At 46.1% G+C, this 16,149-nt stretch overlaps 6 protein-coding genes across 6 annotated transcripts; 2 read left to right on the forward strand and 4 right to left on the reverse strand.

Annotated features, from left to right (window-relative positions):
* Nucleotides 1–592: 592 nt before the first annotated feature.
* On the reverse strand, nucleotides 593–2,277 carry GGS25DRAFT_278878 (uncharacterized protein). Its single transcript, XM_049257446.1, has 3 exons — nucleotides 1,907–2,277; nucleotides 1,277–1,835; nucleotides 593–1,221 (listed from the first exon to the last, which is right to left on the reverse strand). The coding sequence occupies exons 1-3, from the start codon at nucleotides 2,051–2,053 to the stop codon at nucleotides 722–724; spliced, it is 1,206 nt and encodes a 401-aa protein (XP_049116627.1). The 5' UTR covers nucleotides 2,054–2,277; the 3' UTR covers nucleotides 593–721.
* Nucleotides 2,278–3,085: 808 nt separating this feature from the next.
* On the reverse strand, nucleotides 3,086–6,562 carry GGS25DRAFT_490490 (DUF1793-domain-containing protein). The gene is made up of 3 exons (XM_049260999.1): nucleotides 5,903–6,562; nucleotides 3,883–5,840; nucleotides 3,086–3,811 (listed from the first exon to the last, which is right to left on the reverse strand). Exons 1-3 carry the CDS (start codon nucleotides 6,169–6,171, stop codon nucleotides 3,561–3,563), a joined length of 2,478 nt encoding a protein of 825 aa, XP_049116628.1. The 5' UTR covers nucleotides 6,172–6,562; the 3' UTR covers nucleotides 3,086–3,560.
* A 252-nt stretch (nucleotides 6,563–6,814) lies between these two features.
* GGS25DRAFT_278954 (NAD(P)-binding protein) lies at nucleotides 6,815–7,924 on the forward strand. The gene is made up of 2 exons (XM_049257447.1): nucleotides 6,815–7,545; nucleotides 7,604–7,924. Exons 1-2 carry the CDS (start codon nucleotides 7,098–7,100, stop codon nucleotides 7,909–7,911), a joined length of 756 nt encoding a protein of 251 aa, XP_049116629.1. The 5' UTR covers nucleotides 6,815–7,097; the 3' UTR covers nucleotides 7,912–7,924.
* On the reverse strand, nucleotides 7,775–8,738 carry GGS25DRAFT_279029 (acyl-CoA N-acyltransferase). The gene is made up of 3 exons (XM_049257449.1): nucleotides 8,673–8,738; nucleotides 8,414–8,627; nucleotides 7,775–8,340 (listed from the first exon to the last, which is right to left on the reverse strand). Exons 2-3 carry the CDS (start codon nucleotides 8,580–8,582, stop codon nucleotides 7,937–7,939), a joined length of 573 nt encoding a protein of 190 aa, XP_049116630.1. The 5' UTR covers nucleotides 8,583–8,627; nucleotides 8,673–8,738; the 3' UTR covers nucleotides 7,775–7,936.
* Nucleotides 8,739–9,451: 713 nt separating this feature from the next.
* GGS25DRAFT_490495 (uncharacterized protein) lies at nucleotides 9,452–11,650 on the forward strand. The gene is made up of 2 exons (XM_049261000.1): nucleotides 9,452–10,729; nucleotides 10,802–11,650. Exons 1-2 carry the CDS (start codon nucleotides 10,062–10,064, stop codon nucleotides 11,301–11,303), a joined length of 1,170 nt encoding a protein of 389 aa, XP_049116631.1. The 5' UTR covers nucleotides 9,452–10,061; the 3' UTR covers nucleotides 11,304–11,650.
* A 60-nt stretch (nucleotides 11,651–11,710) lies between these two features.
* GGS25DRAFT_279059 (uncharacterized protein) lies at nucleotides 11,711–14,577 on the reverse strand. Its single transcript, XM_049257450.1, has 5 exons — nucleotides 13,956–14,577; nucleotides 13,794–13,900; nucleotides 12,975–13,643; nucleotides 12,901–12,920; nucleotides 11,711–12,798 (listed from the first exon to the last, which is right to left on the reverse strand). The coding sequence occupies exons 1-5, from the start codon at nucleotides 14,249–14,251 to the stop codon at nucleotides 11,848–11,850; spliced, it is 2,043 nt and encodes a 680-aa protein (XP_049116632.1). The 5' UTR covers nucleotides 14,252–14,577; the 3' UTR covers nucleotides 11,711–11,847.
* Between the last annotated feature and the right edge of the window lie 1,572 nt (nucleotides 14,578–16,149).

A 16,149-nucleotide genomic window follows, 5' to 3' on the forward strand; every position in this document is an offset into this window, starting at 1 on the left:
ACCTTTTGGGGAATTTGCGATCAATTATGTGTTGCAATCTGCAGGAACACCATTGCAGAGCTGTCTCGAATATCCGCCCGGCAAAATGCTGAATGGATGTTGCTCAGTCGTAATCCTCGTCAAGCTCGAATAGAAACCCCGGAAGTGAAAATAATAGTACAAGTATCAGGTTGAAAGGTGAAAGGATGGCTTTGTTGTCCACGCCATAGACGTATTTGCTGATCCAAGGGAATAGGTGACTGGGGCATAGGGAAAACAAGTTGTCTGTTACCATTATCCTCAGTCGTTGTTGCCAGGCCGACTTCTGAGGAGGGATTTTTCTTTTTCTGTTTTTTTTTCTTCTTTTCGAAGTGGCAATTGTTCCACTAAAAGCTGGAACCACAACGATTGCATCCTTCTCGCCCGTATCTGTCGAACCCTGTCTGAGGATCAGAAAAGAGAAAAGAAAAGAAAAAAAAAACATGGAGGTTAGTGCCTTTTCCTTCCCTTTTACCTGCCGTATTAAACTCCATATGTAGCATCTTTTATGGTATCCGCCGTACTTGCATGCCCGAAGAGAAAACGACACAAGACGAATAAACCATAGACTGTCATCGACCAAACCTCATGCCGTTAGTGAAAATGTTAAGGGAAAACTTCCCTCAACGCATGTAGCGATCATTCCCTAAATGACGCATTAGCAGCGGCAGGCTGGATGTGTCGAGTTGTTGCTGTTTGGTGTTCAAGGCGCACCTCCATATGTCTCGCGGGCGTCAGGTCGAGCTGCTGGCTCAGCAAAACCAGAAGCAGCCGGGTCACGAGCGCGGGGACCTTCGCGGTCAGGGCGATCGTAGCGATCGCGCTCGTAGCCAGGGGCACGTCGCTCATCTCCTCCTCGAGGTGCATATCGTTCTCGCTCCTCACGGCCGCCAGCCTCACGACCGCCGGCATAGCGATCAATGCGTCCATAACCCTCATCACGTTCACGTCTATCTTCTCTGCCGTAACCACGATCATAACCACCGCGCTCTTCTCGGCTACCACTGTATCCGCCACTACCGCTACCACCGCCACCACGGCCTTCGCGATAACTGCGGTCATATCCTCGTTCCTCACGGAAACCTCGATCACCACGATCCTCGTAGCGAGGTCGATCGTAGCCTCGGTAGCGATATGGATCATCTCGTCCATAACCACCATAACCACCGCCACGGCGTCGATCATCGAAGCGGGGGCGACTCTCTATTTCGAATAGGTTAGATTAAATGTATACTGGACAGACTGGAATGTTACTAACCTCTTTTGGGGGGGCCGAAGTATTTGCCAGGAGTTGGGGTTCGAGGACGAGCACGGCGAGCCTTCTCAATACTGAGAGTTCGACCCTCGATCTCCTCTCCCTGCAATCCATCTTTGGCTGCATCGGCTTGCTCAGACGTGACCATCTTGACAAAGCCAAATCCACGGGACTCTTTCGTGTGGGGATCTTTCATGATCTGGCATTTCTCAACCTCACCATACTTTTCGAAAAGACGCGTGACCTCCGCTTCGGTCAATCTAGGATGGATTCCAGTCACAAATAGGTTGGATCCGGGGTTAATTGAACCATCCTCATCCTTACTACCGTTTTCGTCCCTGAGAGTACTGGTGATGAAAATTAGAAAAGAGATCGATATCAAATGAAATGGCTTAAGATACGGTGAAACGTATCTAGCCGGACATAATAATATTCTTGAGAACTTACCGGTCATGGTTGGCACCGGGGGAGGCTGAGCGACGTCGGGAATTATCAATGCCATCATCACGAGAGGCGCGAGGAGATGCGCTTCGCTGATCACGCTCGTAACGAGGACCGTCATCTATAAAACACATGAGTCAATACAGTCATGTTATAAAAATATTGAAATACAGTAATAGATAACAAACTTACCATCGAAACGATCGCCGTTAGCTGTCTCGTAGTCCATTGCGGTAGTCGCCATGGTCTCAGGCAATTTGTATGTACTACTAATATGAAAATTTGGTAAGTATTCGCGACGCGACAATTGGCTTTGATGAAAAAATAGGTGGGGCGCATGCAGCCAGGGAACGGCAAGGCAGGAAGGGTTTGTCGCGTCAAGAGAGACCAGCGAGTGGAGAAAGCAATGGACGAGTAAATAGAGTATTTAGAAGAAGATAGAACGAGATGATGAAAAGAGATGGGAAGAAGATGAGTAATTGATAGATGGGGTTCTGTAATTTGGAAGAGAATTTTATGGGTTGCGTTCAGGTAAATGTAATGGAGTGTGTGGTAAAAAAAAAAAAAAAGAAAAAAAAAAAAAAAAAAAAAAAAAAAGAGTAAAAAATGAAAAAGAAAAGCACTGAAATAACTAGACGTCGCGCATCAATTTGCTCACCTGCTACTCCAAGTTCCTCAAGTTTTTCAGATACCAATCGTAAATCAAGAATGGCACTATGCCCTGTGTTGATGCAAACTGTGTTGCGGGCGCAGGTGCAAGTATGTGGTTGTAGTAAGTAAGAAGAAAAAGAAGAAATATTTTGGGTGTCAGTGCAAATAGAACCAAACTTTTCTGTCAGATGATGCAGACTTGGTACTCTGTTATGAGATGAAGTCTTGGATGGATCTGGGTGAAAAAGGGAAAAAAAATAAAGGAAACCAGATGGGAATGGATGAAAGTTGAAAAGAACCTGGTTGGAAGTTGCGAAGGGGGTTAGAAGGGAAAAAGAAAATTGGGGAGGCAAAATTGTTCAGCTGCGAACGGTACAAAGTTACATAAATACTGTACTAAGTCTACACCAGTAGTAGGTACTGACACCGTACTGTAGGTAGTTAACTATGTACATTGCTACAATGCTACATAGTTATGTAAGTTACAGTACTACCTAGGTCCTACACTACATACATGTAGTTACAACCTGTATGTAGTCAACGGTGCTATTAACCTAGGCCCTCTACATATGAAGTTATACGATACATATGTAGTAACTACCACGTACCCTTACTAGGTATGCAACTACATAGTACCTACTATCCATGTATACTAGGTATGCAGTGATTAATACTTTTCTTCTTATTTTTCTTTTTTTTATCAAATTATTTTCTGGCTCTGGGGTGGTGTGGCTTTTGAGACTATGACTAGCAATCTATTATTACCTATAATATGTATCTAGCAGTATTTACGCAAGCCGACCCTTCCGGGGAACTTCTTGTTTATAATTCGAACTTGTGTGTCTTCATGCATTAATATAGTAGGCAGGCACTATGTGGATTACAGATGTTGCAATCTTGAAGTGTTTCATCAACAGATGTACATCCTACATAGTACTACATATGTAACCTAGGTCCTACAATGTATACTACTAGTAACTAGTAGGTAGTACCATGCAAAAGTCATAAGATGAATACATACATCCATAATATGTAGGACCTACTTCCGACCTAAGGTCCTAGCCTCTTAGGCATGGTCTAAGTACTAGTAGATGTAGTAGTATAAGATAACATGGATTACATATAATATACATATACTAGAATATAGGCCTAGTTACATGGTAGCATGTAATATCATTCATGTGGGTGGCACTTATTACAATTCACCCATACTGAGCCCGTCTTCATTCTGATCATCAACCGCGTCGGCCATCAATGCCTTTTCAACATCTATCTTCACTGGTGCAACCTCATCTAGAAAATATAGTCCCTCCGATGCTTTGCCCCCGCATGCTCTCTCTAGCGCGAGGAATGCGAAATGACCCCCTACAACCGGGCGAGCCATGAAATTCGGTCCGGGAAACCCTCCTTCACCTTCTGTCTCGTAAAGGTCCGTAAGTGGTCGGTCTGTTTACCATCTTATGGTTAGATTTATTTTCCAGTACAATCGAATAAGAAAAAATATGACATTTACATACCAGTTGCTGTCTCATTAACCCATTTCGCAACAGACTGTAATATTTCAGTTCGCACTTGCTTGCTCGTTACAGCCGCCGCGAAGAACTCCCAGTCGCTCTTGGTGTATAAATGGCGGCTATCGAGAGGCAACCCATATTTCTGCAGCACAGCATGATACCAATCGCTATGCATTTGGTAGATCGCATCCGGAATAAATTTTGATTTGGGTTTATAATCCGCTCCAGCACCTATGGGTAATTGCTCCGAGCTCCAGTATCTGCTTGATCCAAGCGATGATGACCTATCCGAAGGCAGGTGGAAGCAAAGCAGTGCATCGGCGAAGATGTTGTAGATTGTCGTCCACGATCCGTACCAGTTGTATGCGAGCTTCGCATGCGTTTTGTCCCTGGATAGCCCAAAGTCCTGCCACTTGTCGATATACTCGTCGGCCACGTGACTGTACCACTTAGCTTCCGCTTCCTGGCCGACGACGCTAGCAATCTCGCTCATCGCCTTGATGCCAATGATGCCCTTTAATGCCAAGTTCGTCTGGTTAGCCAGCCAGCCAGCAAAGTCGTCGGTACATAGCTGGTTCGCGGGGATGAGCGACTCTCGGACAAGATAACCTGTCCACTGCTTCCATAGTTTGTATGAGCGGCTTGCCCATTTTGCTGCCACCTTTTCTCCAGTTGTACCCAGATCATCCCAAGTGCGGTCCATCCCGTAAACATCAACTAAAGGCAATCTATTCGTAGGTTTTATGCCTAAATTTTGGGTTTGTTCTGGCACCGTCCGGACGAACGCGGGCTGCGTATCGTCTCTCAAGGCATTAATAAGCGCCAGACCCATGATTAACATATCTCCACATTCCTCGACAGGCATGTACTCGTCATTACCATCACTATGCCCAGTCGCGTTTGGAAAGTGATAGCCAAGATCATGCATGCTATAATCATTGGGGTATTGGCCACTTAGTTGATGTTCTAAGAGAGGTTCCAGTAGATATGCCAACCATTGCGGATTTGTGTACAAGAAAAAGGGGAACGCCGGGAATATAACGTCCACAGTCTGGAAGTTGCCATTCGAAGAGATTTCTTTTAAGAAAATGATTGGGCTGTCTGGGACTCCAGAAAATTGTGTTGCCCCGAGCACTTGGCGAGCTGACAACGCTGCGATATCTTGGTAGTCCTGAGAGCCTGAGGCGTACGCGTCCTTAGCGAGTTGCTCGGAGTAGTTTCTGGCAAGAAAGACGGCCGTGTCGTAGTCATCGTAATGGTACTGTACCATTTTCTGGGCAGATGAAAAGTAAGAAGCCCACAAGGGACGCATAAGAGTTAAGCCTCTAGCTGAGGCAAATTGAACAACGGGGTCTTGAGTAAGGGCAAAGGTGAAAACAACGCTGTCTTTGGAGACTCCGTGTGAACTATTTGACCCGGTGCTAAGCTTGAAGTTCTTTGAAAAGGCGAAAACGGGTTCGTCTTCAAAGATCCCACGATAAGCGTCGTCGATCTTGTTCTTCAGCGACTTGTGCTCGGCAAATTGACGCCGAATGTAGTTGGCCTCGCCAGATTGGTGTTCGACGTCGGCCGGAGCAGATATGTGGATGGTCCCCCATTCGGCATGATCGTAAAACTCGGTCAGAAGTTGCTCTTGGCGCCGTGTTATACTCCATGTCTTAATAGGTGTCTTTGCACTACCGCTCTTCTCAGTTAGGGCAAAATCCCACTCAATCTTATTATCTCGATCACCACTGGCCCATTCTCCATTTACGTCCATGTAAATATTGACATCGGTAGAGCCCTCAACAGTGCAAGTTAAGTACCCCGCTGGTAGGGACTGTCTAAGAGTAGATGTAGGCGTGATAGGAGACAGGAACGAAAGAGTAATTTTCACGTCGGAATCTCGGAGAGTATACGTGAGGTTCGTAGTAGATGCATCGAAGGTGGCGCCATCATACTGGGGAAATGATACATTATAGCTGATGCAAGAATCAGTCAAGGGATGGCTTAGGACATGTAGGACTAAGGGTTAATCACCGACCTGGAAGAACGTCTCAAGAAATCCTGCGAGCGTCCAAGCAGAGGGTACACGGTTTTAGTTTCAGGGACTGCGACCATGACAGCAAAGCCCACAGTGCTGCCAGTCCAGAACATTGGCCAATGTTTCCATGGGGCTTCCCGAGCGTGAGCAAGCCATATGCTCAAGTATGGGTTCCGTACGACGAGCGGCAGTACAGGAGGCGTCAAAGTCGAAGCTTGGACGAGGGCCAGCACCAATGCCGCGAGGGCTGGCCAGAGACACGATCTCATAGCGACGGAGTAATAGAGTACACTAATGCGAGGTATCAAAAGTTGGTGGGTGGATAAAGTTAGAACGCGATCCCATTGGACTAGTCAGCTCAGGAACAGGAGGTAAGGCTATTAATTACTACAATATGTAGGAGATATCTGAGGGATCTCACGGAGAGAACGGGCAAGGGTTACAAGAAGCAAGCCAACCTTAAAGAAAGTAGTATGCGATGATAATGATAACAAGTAGATATAGAACAAATGAAGACTATTGATGTAAATAGGCCTTCTTCCTACAGTACGAGACTGACTTTAGAGGTTGTTCAGGAGGAGGGAATTTGGGGGGGGGGGGGGGGGTTTCACTCTGTAATGAACAATTGCGGGCATCAGAGGACATAAATAAAGAGGACCCACCTCTCCCCCAGTTTCTGAAGCCAAGGTTTGGAGTGACGACACTTCTCCATAAAACTCCTATAAGCTGACACATTAGGGCGGGGGAGGATCCAGCAGGGGTAGTACGGCAGCAAATTGAGGCTTGAAGCCCTGCCATGTTCCCCTTTCCCATTGTCAGTGATGTAGGTACCGCCGTATGTAGAACTACCCTAGGTTAGGGCCTAGGGTAACTACAAAGTTGAAGTACGAACTAATACCTACTAGGTGGTAACTAACTAACTACATAGTTACCTATTATGTGCTTATTAAGCGAGACATAAGGCACGGATAAACAAATACTTATGTGACTAGAACCACTAGGTATGTACAGTACATGCTACATACATATTAGTACATATATGTATTTGCCCAACTTCATATTTTCTATCATGAGACGGTGTCAAAAGTAATTCAGTGCTTTAACAATCTCGAATCTTCCGAGGCAGAAGGCTTTGAAACCCTTAAGTCTCTCCCTCTCCTTCCTCATATCCGTTGCTTATCTCTGAAACCTGGTCATGTCAACTCTCGAGGGCATGGTCTTTGCGATTACGGGTGGTGCGAGTGGAATTGGCTTCGCAACTGCCCAGATTCTGTCCAAACGCGGCGGAACTGTCTGTATAGCCGACGTAGACGCAATAGCCATGGGAAATGCAGAGGCATACTTCGCTAACTTGAAGGTTCCGTTCATCATCACCAAGGTAGATGTTTCCAACCGGGATGAGGTGGATTCTTGGATCGATGGCATTATTCAGAAATATGGCAGACTTGACGGTGCTGCTAACGTCGCTGGCATCATTGGCAAGCACCATGGCGTGCGAGATGTTGTAGACCTTGACGATGACGAGTGGCACAAGATAATTGCTGTTAATCTTACGGGGACAATGTATTGCTTGAGGGCCGAGCTCAGAAAAATCGTTGACGGTGGTTCTATTGTGAATGTTTCCTCTATCCACGGCCTTCAAGGTAGTGAATGGCCGAGAGCCCATGATCTAGAAGATTTATATACTAATCACTCGTCTAGGATTTGCTAAGCACGGAGCTTACGATGCGAGCAAGCATGGTATCATAGGGCTGACGAAAGCGGCGGCTAAGGAAAACGGCGCTCGAGAAGTTCGCGTGAATGCAGTAGCGCCTGGGGCAATTTACACTCCACTGATGGAAAAGAGTTGGAAGATCCATAACCGGCCAACCGATGCGCCATACGATGATGCAGCGGCTTTCCATAGGCAGGGGACTTCTGTGGAGTGTGGCAACGTTATTGCCTTCCTCTTAGGCCCCGATAGCAAGTACGTGAGTGGAAGTGTCTATTCTGTCGACGGCGCAATGTAGCGCGCAAACAGGAAACCCTCACCCATCAGAATACATCTTCCGGCTGAACAGCGTGGTCACGCCCGTCCTCTCGAATATGCTTCAGTGTTTTATCTCGTGACATGGGCTTACGCATGTCATAAGCGTCCTCCCCATGAGCAGTGGGGTCGCTGACATTATCGCCGTAATAGTCCTTGACTACACGATATACGCTATAGCCCATGCTCTCGTAGAAGTTGATAGCTCTCGTGTTGCTTTTCCTCACGAATAGATCGATGAACCATGCGTCACCAGCCTCTGCAGCAACTTCAAGCTTTTCTGAAAGAATTTTCCCAATTCCAAGGCGACGGGCTTCAGGGGCCACTGTTAGGGCAGTGATATGTGCGTGCCACGGTAGATAATGCTCTGAGTACTTGAAGTAGTCCGGAGAGCTCTCCAGTTTGCCCATGACTAAAGGTAGGTAAGGATTAGGTTGGCTATTTCAGAAACCCCCAGAGTGAATGAGGGCATGAAATTGACATACTGTAACCAATAATATTTCCGCTAGGATCCTCAGCGACCTGGAACAATGCAGGCCATTTGGCGAAATACTGAAGGTAGAAGCTTAGATCGTATGTCTCGGTCAAAGGGTCGAGATTACACTTGGAAAACTTGTCTAGGTCATCTGGACGGAAACGTCGAAAGGATGCCATAGCGGTAGGAAATATATCGTTCTTCTGTCAAGAGAACACGGTAATCTAAACAGTAAGAGCAGTAGGAAGGTATGTGCCTTGTTTGCTAACCGTTTGTATGAGTTGAAGGGGGAGATATTGGTAAATCTTGTAAATATTATGAATTGGGAGAAAATTACGCTATTAAAATTTGGGAAGGATTTTTATGTTGAATTGATGTTGAATAAAAACAAAAGACCTTCACTGGGACCTTCACTGAATTGGGTTGGTCAATTATCACTTCACTTCATTATGCTAGGTAAGTATCAATATATGATAAAAGAGCCGCAAAGCGAATGAGGGTTTTCATATGTAAGATTTTAACATTCAATGTTGTTCTCAAAGTAGGAAAGATGCATTGTTTGAATTCCAGATGTGATACTACATAACTATGTACATTACACATCCAATGTCTACATGCATTAATGTAGATAAGATGTGTATTACCTAGTAGTTATCGCGCATAAATCGTGTACATAATACGTACCTAGGTACATATGTATGGATGACCTAACATTGAACTTGATTGTATGAATGTATTTTTTTATTTAATTTTTTTTTTTTTTTTACTTGGGACTGAGAGATGATGGTTTATGTAGGCGAGATGAGTTGTAATGAATATGTAGATATGTACATGCTACATACAATGTAGGCAGTATCAGATGTAATTACATCAATGATCAATTGATAGATACATACCTACCACCTACCTAGAATGGACGCATTTAGGATTGGAAAGCGGTAGTTTTAAGTAGCACTGCACTTATTATTACAGTAGCCCTGGAGAGGTCACGGTTACAAGATAAGTTCAGGTAGGTTATGTACCTAGGTAAGTTCAAAGTTACGGCATAGTAGTATCAGAATATGATTCATCCGCATCCGAGTTACCAGGTTACCAGGTTACCAGGTTACCAGACTACAAGGTAACACCTTATACCCCTGCTACCTTATTTAGAATAATGCTTGTTTTATTATTGGATGCGCCTGATCATTTCTTAAATTCTCTTAAATCATTTAAATATTCAGCGTCAGCAGTCTACACTTAAGGAGTGTTATGTGTGCAAAAGTGAGAGAAGAGAGCGACAGAGAGAAAAAAAAGAAAAAATTTAGAAAGGAGGAGAGAACTAAACTTCATACAGACAACTCATCTAGGTTAGGCGCAGAGAAGACAAACACCACCATTCATCCTCTATATTCGAAGTGTTGAGACACTTGCTTGCTTCCTTAGCTCGTGGGTCGTGGGCCGTGGGCTGTGGGTGTTTGAACGCGAAGCGAAGTTCTAGCTTCCTCTATTATAACTCCTCCAGCGCTATCGCTATCATATATCATATCGCCAGAACACCAGAACACCAGAACACCAGAACACCAGACCACCAGACCACCAAGGCCTAGCTAGCACCTCATCGCAGATTTGGCCGAAACTACCAGGTGTAAATACGAAGAATACAATAAAACACAACTATGTCGAGGTCACCGCAGACCCCTACGCACTCGCCGAAACCGTCCAGTATCGACCTATCTTATCAGAACTCCAGCCCCGCCATGTCGCCCAACAGTCGGCGGGAGTCCAAGTCTTCCTTCCAAGATCCCCTAACGCCCCTACGTAACAGTATGAATGAGTCTGAGCTTAATGAGCTCAGCGGTGGTGGTATGGGCCAGGATAACGGGCTAGGAAATTTGGCCGACGAGTTGGCAGATGCCTTGTCCGGTTCTGGAGAGGATGAAGAGTACTACGAAGACGAAGAAGGACCATCGCATGCTGAATTTGAACAAGAGGGAGACGGTGCTCGGGAACCGATTGATGGAACTAGGGATAGCGGAGTTGACGTCGCAAGCCAACCTGATCAGCATGGCAGAACCAAAAGTACAAGCCTAGGCATACCTTCACCTCCTGCCCGCGGCCACCGACGAGCAGGAAGTGCGTATGACGGGAGCGAGTATGGTTCCGAGTCCGACTTAGAGTCACCCGGCATGCCCCCAAGCTTAGTCGCCAAGATCGATGCCGTCGAGTCGCTAGCCCGGAGAGGCACTGAGAACAATGGTGGTCCTACTGATGGTGTGTTTCAGCGTCTGACTGAGGGATTGAGAGATCTTGGATCACAGTCTGGTGTGGAGGGAAGCACAACGAGGCAAGTAAATCCCTCGGAATCACCGACATGCCTAGATTATTTGCTCTTACTAAACTGCTACCAAATTTCTAGACTGATCACCGCTCATTCGGCCCTTGCCACGCATCTGGCTCACCAGACCCGACAAATTCACAATCTGACATTCCCTCTGCTATCGCCGCTCGTCCCGCCTCCTGACTCCGATACCATCGATTCACTCATTCCTCTGCTCGCCTCGGTATCGGACGAAATGCCACGACCCGCAACGTCGGCATTCAATTCCTTGGCTGCTCTGCATTCCGTCACGTCAGACTTGGTACAGACTCTGAACTACCTCTCGGACACTCTACATATGTCGCGGCAGACAACCAATACTGCCACGAGACGATTACGAACGGCCAAGGAGATGGTAGCGGAGATGAAGCGAGAAGAGGAACTGAAGGAGGAAGGGGAAAGGTGGCTGACCAAGGGTAACTGGGGCGAGAGGCTGCAAAAGCGTGAGTGCGCTGGCGTATGCAGGGAAGTCGTTGGAGGGTTCGAGGAAGTTTGCAATGGTTGGAGGGCACGCCTATTGGCGCAGGCAGAATCGGCATAGAAACGACATCGTATGGGGTATGTGTGGTATGAAACATGCAAGCACATTTTGCTTCTAACGGAGAGTTAGGACTGTCGTTATAATAGGTGGGCTAGACGACAACCCTCTGCTCTTTTCTTTCCTTTTGTCACTTCGGCATTGCGGCGGATAAATATCGTTTGCACTCAAGAGCCTCGGGGGCGTTGATTTAGGATTTGAACGGCTCTCGTAGTCAATGGGATAGACATAAAGATATGCACGGAACTGCAGTACTCGGTCATTGGTCTGCATGTCGAACGCACAATAGACAGAACCCAACCACCCTTTCGGATGCTAATGTAGATATTCTATCCTACACAACTGTACACCAACCGTACTTGTATTCCAACCCATTCTTTGAACAAGATACCTAGGTAGGCAGTAGCCTCAGTCAGGGTCCTTGAACGTGTCCGACTATAGCCATCATCATGATATCCGAGGAGCACTTAAAATTCTAACACACCTAAGCAGAAGAAAACATGAAAGGTCAAAATAAAAACAGCCATTGGGCTGTAAATTTCCCACTCTAGCCGTCTCCGTCAAATGGTTTCTGTCCCCCAATATGCAAGTCCACAGGGGGGGCCTCTCGAGAACGTCTAAGCGTAGCGTCTGCTTCGTCATCAACAAGGACCACCATCCACACACCGATAACCCCTTTGGCACCGAGCAGAGGCGTGCAGTGGATCCATCTTCCTTTCCCATGGCTATCCGTCCTAGTCACCCAGCGGATCTTGGCGGTAACGCCATGACCGTCGGCGAAGGCCTGGACAATTGCTTCGCGGGTGGCTTGTGACCCTCCGACTCGGGACATGAAGTGGCTCTGCAGAATACCTGGTATCCGCATAGACGGCGAAGCAAACAGGATCCGGAGGCTTGGGTACGGGCGCACCAGCAGATAGTTCTCATACACGCTGCCTAGGCGGTCACTTGACGAGGCCGACATATTAGGTGCAGCATCAGTTTTGGGGTGTTCTGGCTTGGCATCGTCTGTCATCAGATGTCTTGGTTTCCGCCGATTCGATCTAGTCACGATGATATCTTCCACATTTTCAATGCGAGAACCACCTACTTCTTGAACCGCTTTTAGTTCCTCGGAGCTGAACATTCTTGCAAGTTCACGGAAACTCCCCATGGCGTATTCACGAGTCCTCGGGGCCTCGCCGTTGTCTGATTTGGGTTCATCGTGATGCTGGGCAAGAAGCTGCCTGAGTGAATCCAGACCTGCACATTCTTTTGCTAGACCCGATACGTCAATCTGAGCTCCAATATGATATCGAACAATGCCACAACTGTCAACAAGAGGTGCGACCATGAGGAGGTTCATGAACGGAGATCCGTCACGCCGGTAGTTTAGGAAGACCTCGCAATGTTCTTTTCCCGCTTCCAGGTGCTCCCTAATCCTCCTCACGCTTGATGGCTCTGTGCGAGGCCCTTGAAGGAAACGAGGATTTCGGCCTAAAACGTAGTTCACCCCATACTAGATCCCTAGAAGTTAGTTTTCGTTGGCTGTAAAGGCAATCCCAAAGTACTGGTTATACTGTAGGATTTTCTATACGTATAGGAGGTGAATTGGACTTGCCCCTGTCATTTTGTGAAATTCTAGTACATTTAGTCGTATTGCAAATATAGAGGGAGTCAAGTTCGGTAACGTACCTTCGCTAGCAAAAATAATGGGATTGCCATGCCTTGATGGGTCTGTCAAGCAGAAAACCTCAGCCAATCCTTCGGAGAGGTCTCTAAGGTGGACCGGTAGTGTATCTGTGACCCGTCTCTTTATAGTCACGCTCACTATCTGAACCCAGACGTGGGTAATATACGCAGGTAAATATTCCCTAGCTAAAACTTGAAATATCTCGTTGGCCCTGGCTAGGAGCGATTGGTTGTTGGTGTCGGGAATAGCCTGATTGTTAAACTCTAGTGCTTCGATAGAAGCTGAGGATTGTACAATCATGTTTGAGTACTTGATGGCCTTCAAGGCTTTCAGTACATCCAGGTAGTGCACTAGCAGAGGGATAGATTTTGGCCTGATGGTATGGAGAAACTCTACAAACGTTCGAAGTAGAGGCGGATTATTGAATATCACCTTTAGGTGATCTATCGAAAAGAGAATATCTGACCTCGCCTCTAGTGAATACTGAGTCGAGCCGTTCGCTGGTGAGATGAGGTTAAACGAGGCTGAATCGAATTCTTCTTCTGTCAAGGGCTTGAGCCCGTCATCGTCTATGAACCCCTTAATCTGCAGCCCGTGTAATGCACCGCTATGCGCAGCAGGCAATGATGAAAACGAGGAGTTGACCTCAGATTTCATTGAATGGGACAAAACTGTATATATTTGGAATTAGAACTGGACTTTCCCCGTAAAGCATTCCTGAGCTGTGAAATACAATTTACATGGACGAAGGTTCAAATGAAGTAACAATATAGCACGCAAGCAGGTTGGCTAGCTCTCATACATCCCTGCGGTATACTTACGGCTTCTAGCTGGACTCGAGTTTGAGCGAGTCTCTGCAGATTTTGGGTTACTAGACTCCGGCGCAGTTATCAGACCCATTTGGTTACACTCGGGATTGCTCTGGATGCTGCGTAATGGGTCAACTAGATCCATGTTGATGCAATATAGAGGAGTATGCTCACCTCTTAGAACGTATTAGCCCTCGAGATACTCCGTTGAAATGCGCCAGGTTTGCTGTTCCTGCCCATATCTTCCTAAATGTCACGGGAGACGCAACAGTTTCGGCAACAGGGGTTCCTAAGCTTGATCGTCTCTTAAAGATATCAGAGATTGTAACTCCGTCTTCTTCTTCCACATCATCTTCTTCAAAAGCAGCGAAGGATCGCACACTCAACACGCTCCGGCGTTCACTGGCTGCTAGAGATGGTGTTGCATGTAGCATGGGACGTGGACCCGCATCTCTTAACGTTTGTGACATGTTGTGACTTCGCAACGTAGTTGGCTATACTAAAAAAGATAAACCGACTTTCTGTCTATCCTTGACATCAAGTACTCATTCGTCGACCGATGCGTTACCTTGAGGCAAACAAAATTCTGACCTCAGACTTCGAAATATGGGCGAATAGCATGGGTAAGGAGAGCTATGAAGAAAATGGGAGGTGAAGTAGATCCGGGATGAACTTATCTGATGTATTTGGCAAGACTTGAAGAGCCTTATCCGGCGCATTGACATGCCATCCGAGTGAGAAGCCCAAACTTGCTGTTAAGTCAAACGGCTGCATTAACTAGCGAGTTCGATCAGACATTCGAAGAACTCAACTGTGCCCATGGTAGGCAAATGATGAGCAGTACTCTATCGCCGAGCATTCGCACGATTGTTATGACGTGTAGCTTGGAAGGTTATATATCGCCAGAAAACTACCACTGGTTTTGTAAGAGGTTCCTTGAGCTTCCGTGCGAAGTCTGAGAAATGCTAGACCGATAGGGGGTCATCGCTATAATGCTATTCATGTTCAAGGTAACCACTAGCTTGTGATGTGGTTTGGATTGGGAACTCCCAAAGAGATGACACATTACAAGACTGTCGATGGTATGACGAGCCTGACTCGAACTGGATACTTGTAAATGCAATGAATGTAGGTGTTGGTCGCTTGGCTGAATACCTAGTTGCAGTTTATATTGTGTATTGTTACGCGGTGGAGAGTGTCATAGCAAAAGGGGGAATCAGGCACCGAGTACTGCAGGTTTCTTACTTTCAGAAACCACCTAAACTACTTGATTATGTATATATATATATGTATATATATTCGAGACTTGGATATAGGTAGGAGTCCCTTTACCCTTACTAGTATGCAAAACGTAGTTGTCGATGAGCCGCAATCACTCGGCGTCAATTTGGAAATACTACAGACGCAGGTAGTGGGTACCTAGGCAGTTGACTGTCGATAGGAGTCATAGGACAGATAGGATATCCAATTGGTATATCTGATTGATATATGTATGGCAATCTACAACCATGGATGAATAGACATGTAGGTATATGTAGTGTAGATATAGTGTAGATAGTGTAGATATAGTGTAGATATAGTGTAGGTACATAGGTATGAACTTCTATGAAGTAGTTGCAGTGATGCATGTGGTTGTGGTTGTGGTTGTGGTCCTAGTTGTGGTTCAGTGTTTTCTTACGTACATGAATACCTAGTACTTACATATGTAGAAGTCTTAGAGACCTAGGGTACCTTACCACGCTTACATACATGTACTACGCAGTATGTATTTCAATGTTGACCCTTGCTAGGTGCATGGGTATCTGATTGGGTACGCGTCGATTATAGGAGCTTAAGCCCAAGCTGTCCTATCATCTGCTAATCCGGGGTCCAGGCCAAACGGGCTCCAACCCCTGAAATGGAAAGCGCGTAACCTGTCGGGAAGATTTGCAGCGCGTTTCCTGGGAAAGACCGACCCCATCTGGTAGCAAAATAAACAACATTGAACGGTTTTTGAACCTGAACGTGCCAAGTCAAAACATACAGATGTAACTATGTACCCAAAGTACTTAAAGAGGGAGGGGTTGTTAGGTCACTTATGTACAGTACAGTAGGTGCCCTTAGGGCCTAGGCACTTTTTTATTTTGCTTTTGTTATGGACAGAAACGGAAGAATAGCGCGTCCCATCAAACTAAATTCGCGAACATTGGGCTGCACGATTGGACACAATACTGGACGTGTTCAATTGAATTGCTACAACCTATGTATGTAACTATTGTCCTTACATTGAAAACATCAACATTGAATGCCTACATATTATGTACTTACAACATGAAAATCTAAGTACTCGCGACGTGCTTATATGCATGTATTTCGTACTCGCATCTAC

The sequence above is a fragment of the Hypoxylon fragiforme genome, assembly GCF_022984875.1.
Source record: "Hypoxylon fragiforme strain CBS 206.31 chromosome Unknown GGS25scaffold_5, whole genome shotgun sequence".
Classification (NCBI taxonomy): Eukaryota; Fungi; Ascomycota; class Sordariomycetes; order Xylariales; family Hypoxylaceae; genus Hypoxylon; species Hypoxylon fragiforme.

Bases quoted from the DNA above. Each gene is read 5' to 3' on its own strand.
- GGS25DRAFT_490490 (XM_049260999.1), bottom strand. From the start codon at position 6,171: ATGAGATCGTGTCTCTGGCCAGCCCTCGCGGCATTGGTGCTGGCCCTC. The intron at 5,841-5,902 runs GTCGGTGATTAA...TTCTTGCATCAG, and splicing joins TTCTTGAGACGTTCTTCCAG to CTATAATGTATCATTTCCCC. The intron at 3,812-3,882 runs GTATGTAAATGT...GATGGTAAACAG, and splicing joins GGTTAATGAGACAGCAACTG to ACCGACCACTTACGGACCTT.
- GGS25DRAFT_278954 (XM_049257447.1), top strand. From the start codon at position 7,098: ATGTCAACTCTCGAGGGCATGGTCTTTGCGATTACGGGTGGTGCGAGT. The intron at 7,546-7,603 runs GTAGTGAATGGC...TCACTCGTCTAG, and splicing joins CTCTATCCACGGCCTTCAAG to GATTTGCTAAGCACGGAGCT.
- GGS25DRAFT_490495 (XM_049261000.1), top strand. From the start codon at position 10,062: ATGTCGAGGTCACCGCAGACCCCTACGCACTCGCCGAAACCGTCCAGT. The intron at 10,730-10,801 runs GCAAGTAAATCC...CCAAATTTCTAG, and splicing joins GTGGAGGGAAGCACAACGAG to ACTGATCACCGCTCATTCGG.
- GGS25DRAFT_279059 (XM_049257450.1), bottom strand. From the start codon at position 14,251: ATGTCACAAACGTTAAGAGATGCGGGTCCACGTCCCATGCTACATGCA. The intron at 12,921-12,974 runs GTACGTTACCGA...TAAATGTACTAG, and splicing joins CATTATTTTTGCTAGCGAAG to AATTTCACAAAATGACAGGG. The intron at 12,799-12,900 runs GCAAGTCCAATT...CTAGGGATCTAG, and splicing joins AATTTCACAAAATGACAGGG to TATGGGGTGAACTACGTTTT.
- GGS25DRAFT_278878 (XM_049257446.1), bottom strand. From the start codon at position 2,053: ATGCGCCCCACCTATTTTTTCATCAAAGCCAATTGTCGCGTCGCGAAT. The intron at 1,836-1,906 runs GTAAGTTTGTTA...TGTGTTTTATAG, and splicing joins TAACGGCGATCGTTTCGATG to ATGACGGTCCTCGTTACGAG. The intron at 1,222-1,276 runs GTTAGTAACATT...TATTCGAAATAG, and splicing joins CTTCGGCCCCCCCAAAAGAG to AGAGTCGCCCCCGCTTCGAT.
- GGS25DRAFT_279029 (XM_049257449.1), bottom strand. From the start codon at position 8,582: ATGGCATCCTTTCGACGTTTCCGTCCAGATGACCTAGACAAGTTTTCC. The intron at 8,341-8,413 runs GTATGTCAATTT...ACCTACCTTTAG, and splicing joins CGGAAATATTATTGGTTACA to TCATGGGCAAACTGGAGAGC.